Raw genomic sequence first — 11,344 nt, forward strand, 5'->3', positions numbered from 1 at the left:
GAAGTAAAAAGTACAATTACTCTCTGAAGTATAGTGGAGTAGAGGTACAGTAGCAGAAAACGAAAAATACTCAAATGAAGTACCTCAAAATTGTACTTGCTTAAGTAAAAGAATGAAAGTATTAGCATCAAAATATACTTAAAGTACCAAGAGTACTCATAATGCAGAATATTCAGAATAATGTACATTATATTATTATATCACTTTAATGTTGCAGCAATTACTTAATACTGCTGGGTAGTTTAATCTATAATAATACATTATAATGTATTATATTTTGTTTTATTAATCTGAATCCGCAAAATAGCTGGCAACTAAAGGTATTGAATAAATGTACTGAAGTAAAAAGTACTATATTTACCTCTGAAATGTAGAAGAGTAGAAGTATAAAATAGCAGAAAACCAAAACACTCAAGTAAAGTACCTCAAAATTGTACTTATACAGTACTTGAGTAAATATTACTTTCCATCATTTGTGTATTCACACAGAAGCTGCAGTGGTCTTTTCCCTTTTAAACTATATATATATTCTTATTTAGTATAAATATTAAAGAGCGTTAGTGAGCAGACTGAAGGTCACTCGGTGTCTCGCTCAGTTTGTTCCTTTGACTCGTGGCCTCCAAAATAAAATAAAGAGAGCAGAACAATAAATACAAAAATAAAGCTTTTATTCAGAAAGCGGCTGGACCTTTTGTAACAATAATAAAAAAATACATTTTAAATATTCTCCAATAACTAGGACACAAGTATCAGACATACATGCATACAGATTTCATTCATGTGCAGTGGTACCACTCAGAGGACACTCTGGCTGCTGTGTTTGATATATAAGAAGACATTATTAAGATGTGTTTTAAACTAAATTTAACATTAAACTTTCCAACGATGTCAGTTAAAGGCAGCAGTTTTAATCTGCAGGTAATCTTCTGTATAATCATGATTAATTAATCAGTTGAAGGTCGGTGACAGGCGTGTACGTAGAGAACATGTATTTAAAGGAACAGCTTTCTCACATTTTTAAAACCTCAGTTTCTAGCACACCGTTTGGTATTGAAAGGCGGACCCGATGACTCGTTGAATTTCTTCAACTGATTCTTGGCCCAGTCCCAATCTGGATCAATACAATGAGCCAGGTTACACACGGTTGTGAATCTGTAAGAAACACACATATTGTACATTGTTAGAAACACACTGACACAGTTTCATTGATGCAAAGCAGCTGAAAACCAGCAGCGGTAAAATAAGTATTCAGGTCATGTACTTGTATTTACAGTGTTATACTCAATACTTTTATAGTATGGTGGTGTTTTATAGAGAGGTGTTTCTGTTATTTAGCCTTCCTTCATTGATATAAATGGGGTGGACAAAAAAATAGAAACAACAGCACCACAAACTACATCATCATACAGTTGAATCAACACAAACTGAACATTAAAACCTTCATGAAGGAGGATTTACTGCAGGACTGTTGTACTAGACTACATTAGTTTTAGCTAGGTGTACCTAATAAACTGGCAACTGAGTGCATATTAAATGATGTTGCCTGTTGGACTTTGATTTGAGCATATTGTTTTATGCTAAATGCAGTACCTATGAGGGTTTCTGGACAATATCTGTCATTGTTTTGTGTTGTTAATTGATTTACAATAATAAATATATACATATATTTGCATAAAGCAACATATTTGTCCAATCCCATGTTGATAAGAGGATTAAATACTTGACTAATCTCCCTTTAAGGTACATGAACAGATAAAAAATTAATTAATTGCAATTAACTATGGACAATCTTAACATAACTCAACAGCTCCCTCTTGTGGAGAAACTGCCATGTTGCTGCTAATACTATGCTGATAAAGTGTACTTTATTAGAGTATTTGTATATTGTGATATTGCTCCTTTTACATAAGTAAATTATGTGGTTTTACAAAAACAGTATTTTATTTGTGATCTTCTCACTGGATGTTTTTTAAAGGTTTTACATTTTTCTAAATATTTAACTGCATTTTGAGGTACTTTAATTGAGTACTTCCATTTTCAGCAACGTCGTGTTTCACTGAAGGGAAATATTGTAATTTAAACTCTTTCACATTAATGTGATGTATATACGTTGTACTAGGACTCGGCGATACGGAAAAAATTAAACATATTTTTCAGGACATCTCTGACTACATACAGTACAGGCTGAAAATCAAACATTTTTACTGGATTCATTTAGATATTTTCCAAAGTAAAAGTCCCTAAGTGTATGATTAAACTATTTCCCAACGCTACTGTTAAAAAAGTTAAAAAAAATTGCAATAAATCGTAATATGGAATCGCAATACATGTCGAATCGGGAGATAGGTGTATCGTTCCAGTCATAATCAATATATTGCCTACGTTGTACTGCTACATATTTATATACAAAACATACGAAACCTCATCAAATATTTAGCATTGTTAGAGATTAAATAACCCCATAATATAAAGTAGTTAGATTTCATTTAACACACATTCCTGACCTTTGTACCTTGTAATATTGCTACGAGAAAACTACAAAATTGCAGGCAACATGCAGTAACAGTACACATAACAGGGATAGATGTGAGCAACATGAACACATGTGAATACTTACACAATTGCTCTGGATGCACAGTTGCTCCCAGTCATCCCAACGTGTCTCACATGTGCCTGAGGAATATGTTTCCGTGTGTGGCCTGGACAGCATTTAGAGTTTACTGCTGATTGTGCCACCGGACCTGTGAACACAGACACACATTTATAATACTGAATACAGTTATGATATTATTAATTTATAATACTGAATAGTTATGATATTATTCATTTATAATACTGAATACAGTTATGATATTATTCATTTATAATACTGAATCCAGTTTAGAGTGACAGTTTAGAGTGAAATCAAGCAGAGTTACTGACCGGTGCAGCTGTCATGCAGGAAGCAGATCAGAAGTACGAGAGTCACCGCAGTCTTCATGGTTCAGAGACAGAGGAGCTTCTGTTTGGATGAAAAGCCTTTAATCTTCCAGGTTTGATCTGTGTTAGAAACCTGCTCCGTCCTCCCTTTTTATACAGCTCATGCCTCCATACTCTGAACGCTTTCCTCTGATTCATAGTGCGTTGTGTTCTCAGAAAACAGACGGTTGTTTCCTCTTCTTCTCTTTTCTCTGGCACTTGCCTCGTCGGCTATTTTCTGCACTACAGAGAAAACATGAAGGTAATAATAATAATAATAATAATATGTAAAACAGTTCTGCAAAAAGGCCTTACACAGAATATAATGTGGGGGTTTTCCACTATAGCTTTCTTTTTAGATTACTCAGGATATAACTACCAACACTAAAGAAAGGATTTTTAGCTGCAACCACAGAATATAATATGAGTCACAGTCTGTCTTAATTAGTCCAAAAGTATGTCTTCTATATTCCACATTACAAACTTAACATTTTTCTTTATTTAGAATAAAATCAGCAAAATAAGCACTGTTTAGTAAGCACTGAAATGACTGCTGAATTGAAGTACTTTGAGGAAATGATACTCAGAGATCGAACGGCTCTGAACTTCATAAAGAACTAGAATCTGGCACATTTTCATGCCACTATTCCATCATATACACTGTTCGTAATTTGTAAAGAAATGTATAAAGAAAAGAATACATACTGTAAATAAATAAGTTTGGGGAAATAAATAAGGGATGCAATGCAAAGGGAAAACCGTGCAGAAATAAATAAATGAATAAATGCAAAAAAATAAGTAAATAAATGCAACAATAAATAAATAAATAATAAATGCAAAGTGTTTGATTGCCTGATTGTAAACATGTAGTGAATTATTTGTAAAAGAGAATCGATAAATGAATAAATATGTCATTAAATGTAGCAAAAAATAATATTAAAAATAAATGTAGCCATTCAGGCAGAAATGCATGAATAAATGTAAAAAGAAATCTGAATGTATAAAGAAAAGAATACAGAAATAAATAAGTTTGGGAAAATAAACAAGGGGTGAAATGCCAAGGGAAAATTGTGCCGAAATAAATAAATAAATAAATAAATAAATTTAAAAATAAATATTAAATAAAAAAAATGCAAAAATAAATAACTAAAAAATACAGATAAATGCAAGAATAAATAAATACATTTAAAATTTAACAAAAATAAATACATAAATAAATAAAAGGGAAAATTAAACAGAAGAGTAAATAAATAAGAGAACTAGAATCTGGCAGATTTTAATGTCACTACTCCATCATATAAACTGATTGTGTAATTATTGCCTATTTTAACGAGTTTGCCTGCCTGGTTGTAAACATGTAGTGAGTCTTCTTGTGTGTTTTAGACACCACAGAGTCTGTAAATAGCTATTAATATTTAAAACCAGCCTATTCCTGACTGATCTGAACTTTTGTAATTAAAATATAATAAATATGTTCGAATGATTCTTATTTATTTATTGACACCTTCACTGTAAGGTTTATCAAGACATGCCACAATGATGGTTGATGTGTTGTTTTACTAGAAAAATAAATGCACTCTTATTCAAAATACAACAAGGTTATTTTAAGGGGGAGCATGTTTTTAATCCAAGGTCTTATCCAGCCTATGAATTGGTTTTAAATTAAATTGTTTATAATATAAACCTATGCCAAAAAATAAATAACAAAACATGTAAATCACTTGACTCAATCAACCGTCACGTTAATGCCAGTGGTGTCTTCTCAAGTATCCCGTCTTTGAGGGTCAGGCGGGTTCAGGTGAGCTTACAAGAAAATATCGCAGGTCAAAAAGTGAAAAAGCAGCGTTCAGATCAGGTTAATCAGAATCATTGTGTGCAATAATCCACCTTCTCTTCTCGTCTCTCTGTCTCTCTCTCAAACACACACGAGCCGTGATGGCGTTACGTCATTTTAACACCATCACAAGTAGTAATGTGCTGTCAAGAGGTTGTGGTCATTTCATGTATTTCTGTGCACACACACACACAAACACACCACGAGCCTCGGCGCTCGGTAGTTTTCTTTTCCTACTTTCACTTCCTCGTCTCTCCTCATCAGTCTTTCTACGAACACGCTGCATACTTAAGAGGCAGAAACTCCCTCATTTAAAATTCAGAGGAAGAAGAAAGGAAGTTAGTTTTTGCGTTGAACCGCACTTTCTTCTTCTTCCTCATAACTGAGTCAGATTTCTGTGAGATTATTCCTCCCCTAACTTCTCCAAACTTTGACCTTTGTTCATCCTTGAGTCCAAGTGGATATTTGTGTCAAATTTAACGAAATTCCCTCCAGGTGTTCCTGAGATATCAGGACATACGTACGGACAACCTGAAAACATAACGCCTCCGGCTACAGCTGTCACGGGCGCGGATGCATAAAAAGCACAAATGTTTTTCCAAATATGAATACTTTTTTTATTATCTCAGATGTCTCTGATCATTTTGTGCATTGCATTCTGGGACAATAGTGTGCACACTCAAAAAAATCAAGTATTTTTCAGTGTGTGTACTCAGTGTACTGTGTTGAGTATACTACACACTACATAATCAGAACCTCAGATTCAAGTTTTTGTATTTAGCAATGCTCTGTTTAATTGATTTAGTTGACTAGAGAAGAAGTAATAGTAGTAATTGTACCTGCTAGTTTTAGAGGTAGTAGCACATGTATATGGAGGACAGAACCTGCCAAAAATACACAAATTAATAAATAAATGACTCGATAAATTAATAAATATAATGTCATTAAATGTAGCAAAATTAATATCGAAAATAAACGTAACCATTCAGGCAGAAATGTGTAAAGAAATGTATAAAGAAAAGAATACAGAAATAAATAAGTTTAGGGAAATAAATATGTGGTGAAACGCAAAGTCGTGCATAAATAAATAAATGCAAACATCCATTAATAAATAAATAATAAATGCAAAAATAAATAAATACATTTAAAAATTAATAAAAATAAATACATAAATAAATAAAAGGGAAAATTAAACAGAAGAGTAAATAAATAAGGGAATTAATACAAAATTAAAACAGAAATATGAATTTATGTCACATTTGATCAATTAATTAATGGCTACATTTATTTTTTATGTTATTTTTGCTACATTTAATGACATATTTATTCATTTATCGAGTCATTTATTTATTTATTCATTTGTTTTTGATTTCCTCCATACAAATTAACACGAACTACAATATTAAAGTATTGCATACATACATGTTAATGCCTCAATAATAATTACCCAGTAATATAACACTGACAGTAGCCACTCTGCACCATGAGTACTTTAACTTTTGATGCTTTACTTTGATACATGTTGTTGTTAATACTTCTGTACTTTACTTAGTGACATTTTGAATGCAGGATTTTTACTTATAATGGAATATTTTCATACTTTGATATTGCTGCTTTTACTTCAGTAACTGATTTGACTTCTTCTACCACTGAGTAGCCATATTTGTACATCATCATAACCTTTAATTAACTAGGAAGTCACATTGAGATTTAAACCAGTAGTAATGGTTGTAGCAGTAGCATTACTAGTAATATTAGCAGCATAAATAGTAGTAGTAGTCACATCGGTAGTGTAACGTTGTGAGTTGACATTTGGTTGACATTTTCACTTCCTCATCTGTTTCCACCAGAAACAGACGATTCAGCGTTTCTGAGAACAAACTGACAGTTTTCACACAGAAGTCATTCACAATAAACATGTTTGTACTTCATTATTCTGGCTATAAGATAAAAAACATTTAATGAGGAAACAAAGTGAAGTGAAACTACATCACTCTCTTTTTCTGAATTCAGCCCTCTTTCCTTATTCCTGTGATCTTTAACATTATTAGATGTGTTAATGCATGCTCGATTTAACACTGATAGTAGAAGAAGCATCCCTAATGCTCACTTCTGTGAGTCACTTTTGTAATTAGCACTAAATATTAGGGCTGGGACGATTCACCTATCTCCCGATTCGATACTATCATGATACTTGGGTGCCGATTCGATATGTATTTCCATTCGATATTGCGATTTATTGTGATTTTTGTTAACTTTTTTACCACTAGACCATGGAGAAAAAGTTGAACCATACACTTCTAGGGACTTTTACTTGGGAAAATATCTAAATTAATACAGAAAAAATGTTTGATTTTCAGCATGCATGTAGTCAGACTTGTCCCGAAGTCAAATATATCAGTCATCGTCAGACATTATTTATTATCCAGCAACCCAAAAATCAAAGAATAAAGACATTTCCCTCACAAATTAGAGGTATTTTCTTTTTAATTTATAAGGGACATGTAATGTTTTATACGTCTGGTGAATATAATCCAATCAATCTTATTTCCATAGATGTATTTTGTAAATACAAATAACACCTTATTTTGAAAACCGGACGCAATCCCACGTGTCTACTTCCTCTAAATTCTCCAAGCTCTCCTGTCAGCTCCGTTCTCTTTATCCATCCATGGTCAGCTCCATCGGGGCCGTTTGAATGCAGAGAACATAAATGTCAGTCTCTGGGTGCTCTACAGTCGTGGCGTCGGCCCATTTGACCACGGAGACGAGAGCGACGGCCGGCTCGACCGCAACGTTACCGCGATACGATAACGTTTCCTGTCCGTGACTGGCATGCAGCTTTAGCCGTGATGTCTAGCTCTGCTTTTCCTGCAATGTGTGAAACCCAAAGTGTTTCCATCCTTTACTGGATGTGTAGTGTTTACCACGCTGGATTTAACATGTGAGGGTGCAGGTCGTATCCACGCTGACCCTCCAACATTTTCTACTGTCTTGTTTCGGCTTATGGCGGCCGGCTGCTGTTTGTTTTTATTGACGGACACGGAACAGATAGCACTAACTTCCTTCTACCTCTGCATAAACTCAAATTTCAAAGTAAATATATCGATTCTGGCATTAAAAAATCGATTTCAAAATCGTAAAAAACAAATCGTGATACATAGCTGAATCAAATTTTTTCCCAGCCCTAGTGTTCAAGTCTCAAAGTGTCGTTGAGTTATTTTGAAGTGACATTAGTGACATTTGTGATGTGTTTCGATATTTCTGTTACGTTCTTTACGTATGTATTTTTCTTATTTTACGTTCTTATATTAAACCAAACTATGATGTTTTTCCTAAACTTAACTAAGCGTTTTGTCGCCTAAACCTAACTGCAGCCGTTACCGTAGTTGCATGGCGTAAAAATGACACGCCAAAAGACTAATGTAAGATTAGATTTATTTTTGTAAAGATTTATTTTATACAGCATACATTTTGTATTCTGCTCTTTAAGTTATTTTATGGAACTATATAATTTGGCGCACCTTACGTGCTTGTAAGGTGAGTGATGATTAAGATTGGCGGAGTGATATGATGTAAGAAGTGACCTTTAAGTTATCGGTGTTCAATTGTCCTACGCTTGAGTTGAGATATTAAAGTGGATCCTGTTGCACAGACCAAGCTCTCCCCTTGCTCTTGCTTTACCCACAGCCCTACAGTAGTTTAATTAAGTGACAAGTAAGTTTATAGTTAAGGCAGCAAGAAGCCTGCCTTACACTAATATGCGTTCTCATGACACACAGAATATCCTTGTGATGTCATGCCATTTATACGCCTTCTCATGAGATTGGAGTTGCAGCAAAAAGTCCAGCGGAGGCTGATGGGAATGTCATTATTTTTGCAGGAATTTGGTGATAAACCAAAGTACTGGACACATTAAAATGTTGACCTGATGATGGAGCTAGGTGAAGGGTCAGAAGATTACCAAAGGTTGAGGGGAACATGAATGTGTGAACCAAGTTTCACGGCAATTCATCAAATAGTTGATGTGGTGTCGCTAGAGGAAAAGTCTGAGGATCACTAATGTCAGTACGATTCAACCTCAAAGTAACTTGAATATCTGTAGTGAATTACATGGGAATCCATGTAATAGTGGTCAAGTTATTTCAGTCTGGACCAACATTGCTATCCCATAGAGCCACGCTGATAGCATGCAACATGGCTAAAAAACTTTCAGGTCATAATTTTTGAAAGGGACAATTTTGCATAATGAGTACTTTTACTTTTGATACTTTAAGAACATTTAGCTGGTAATACTTGTGTACTTTTAAGCAGAATTTTGAATGCAGGACTTTTATTGTACAACCTGGGGAGTCTAATTAGGAAATAGTAGAGAAATATGAAGAGAACATCTTTAAAATAAAAAAGGAACATTTGAATGACTAAGATTTATCCAGAAGAAGTTGATGTCAACACATCAACACTTATTGCTTAAACATATGTTAGAGATGTTAAAGTAGTAATGTCAAAGAAATCTGATGCAATTATGAGGATGATGATGAAAGTGTGGTTAAAAGCAAAAGCTAACTTCCTTTCTTCTTCCTCTGAATTATAAACCATCGAGGTTCTGCTTGTTTAATACTAAGTATGCAACGTGTTCGTAGAAAGACTGATGAGGACAGACGAGGAAGTGAAAGTAGGAAAAGAAAACTACTGAGCTAGACAATTTTACTGTGACGTTATTGGTATTACGTTTACTTTGTAATTATTTGTTATAAATTAACCATTTACCATACACTTTCCCATATTAAAGTAGCTTTAAGCAGCCTGGAAATCATGTATCTATGTAGGTAGGTAGGTATGTAGTTAGGTATGTACATTATTAATTATTATTTCATTGTTTGCTAACAGTAAAATAACTATTAACTAAGTTTAATTAACTATCATTTACCATTTATAAATGATGGTTATAAGTGTTACCAAAGTAGCAAAACTACAGGGTAGAAATACTCTGTTACAAGTAAAAGTCTTGCATTCAAAATCTTACTCCAATAAAAGTACAAATGTATCAGCATCAAAATATACTTTAAGTACCAAAAGTATTCATTCATTATGCAGAATTGTCAATTATAGAATAATAGTGTTATTTTGGAAGGATTATTGATCATTTTTATCAATTCTCCAGTGATAACAAATGGTTAAATTTAGCACCAAATCTGTGGAAAAAAAACAAAATTGCTGCAACAACTTATGAGTCATAATAGAGCATGGGAATGACCATTACAAAAGTATATCATCATGTTCTATGCTCTTATACACTTTCACAATTTATTATTTATGACTAGTATAGCTTGACACACAGTGCTGAGCTGCATCTCAAATGAATCTTCAGGTTCCAGCTTTCAGATGATGATCTCTTCTATGTGACATCTACTGTTGACCTGCTATCTCCCTCTAAAGACCCCCTGTAGTCCCCTACCCCTCTAAAACAGGGCGGATGGTAAGGGGTTAAGATACATTTTGAACAGAATAACAAAATGTGTAATTAATCACGATTAACTATGGACAATCATATCATATCATTAATGCAAGGAAGTTGAGAAGTCATAACATTACGAGCAAAGAAGTCGTAATATTATGAGAATAAAGTCATAACTTTACGAGAAAAAAAGTCGTATGACTTTATTTTCATAATACTACGAATTTTTTTCTCGTAATATTACAACTTTATTCTCTACATCTCAGATTATTTTTTTCCCTCAATGTGGCCCTAATACTCCGTCATACCGTCGTACCATAGACCTACAACAATGATAAATAAACATTAAAATGCAAACAAAGAACAGTTATTCATTTCCATTTTTAAAAATCCACATGGAGCCACTGGAGAGGAGCTAAAGAGACGCAGGTTGCTGACCCCTGACCTCTGACCCCTGGACTAAACCAAACACAATTCCAACACCGAAGGTCCTTCTCATTTCAGCATTTTTCGCCTCCTCGACTCCTCGCTCCTCGATCCTCCGGCTGTGACCCGGAAATCGATCTCAGTCCTCCATCTTGAAGGACGTCCCAATTCATAAAATGCGCATCGAGGAGCGAGGATCGAGGAGCGAGGAGGCTTGCTGGAGGAGCTATGAGCGAGGATACACCAGTGCATCCTCCAGTGTTTCCTGCACGGAAGTTTATCACCGACCGACACGCCCCCTTACTGGATATCAGTTATTGATTGGACGCTGCGCCGGTCGGTTTGATCTGATACATCAACATCACTAGAGTTTTATACCGGAGTGAAAACAGATCACAGATTAACAGTTTTATAGTTTAGTTGTCTTCTGATTCACCATCTAGTTATAATCTGTGTTAACTGTAGGTGTGAACAGCAGACGGATCATGTTGATGGTGAAGTGTGAACAGCAGCAGAAGGACCTACAGGAGCTCTGCTTCACACACCGTCACTGAAGGAGTCTGACACTTAGAGGGGTTTATAAAAGCTGACATACACATTTATAACTTTCTTCATTTATTATAAAGAGTTTTCTTTTGATCATCTGTTATTTCCCCCATTAACTTTTA

The 11,344-nt window shown here is 34.3% G+C and overlaps 1 protein-coding gene across 1 annotated transcript; it reads right to left on the reverse strand.

Annotated features, from left to right (window-relative positions):
• Window positions 1-651: 651 nt before the first annotated feature.
• LOC119502184 (C-C motif chemokine 5-like) lies at window positions 652-3,162 on the reverse strand. The gene is made up of 3 exons (XM_037793007.1): window positions 2,923-3,162; window positions 2,618-2,741; window positions 652-1,152 (listed from the first exon to the last, which is right to left on the reverse strand). The coding sequence occupies exons 1-3, from the start codon at window positions 2,978-2,980 to the stop codon at window positions 1,026-1,028; spliced, it is 309 nt and encodes a 102-aa protein (XP_037648935.1). The 5' UTR covers window positions 2,981-3,162; the 3' UTR covers window positions 652-1,025.
• Window positions 3,163-11,344: the final 8,182 nt, after the last annotated feature.

The sequence above is a fragment of the Sebastes umbrosus genome, chromosome 2 (genome assembly GCF_015220745.1).
Source record: "Sebastes umbrosus isolate fSebUmb1 chromosome 2, fSebUmb1.pri, whole genome shotgun sequence".
NCBI classification, from domain to species: domain Eukaryota; kingdom Metazoa; phylum Chordata; class Actinopteri; order Perciformes; family Sebastidae; genus Sebastes; species Sebastes umbrosus.

What these genes read in the sequence shown, in the direction of transcription:
- LOC119502184 (XM_037793007.1), bottom strand. Translation starts at nt 2,980, where the DNA reads ATGAAGACTGCGGTGACTCTCGTACTTCTGATCTGCTTCCTGCATGAC. An exon ending in CCTGCATGACAGCTGCACCG is followed by an intron (nt 2,742 to 2,922) that starts GTCAGTAACTCT and finishes CTGTGTTCACAG; the next exon opens with GTCCGGTGGCACAATCAGCA. An exon ending in TGTGCATCCAGAGCAATTGT is followed by an intron (nt 1,153 to 2,617) that starts GTAAGTATTCAC and finishes TGTTTCTTACAG; the next exon opens with ATTCACAACCGTGTGTAACC.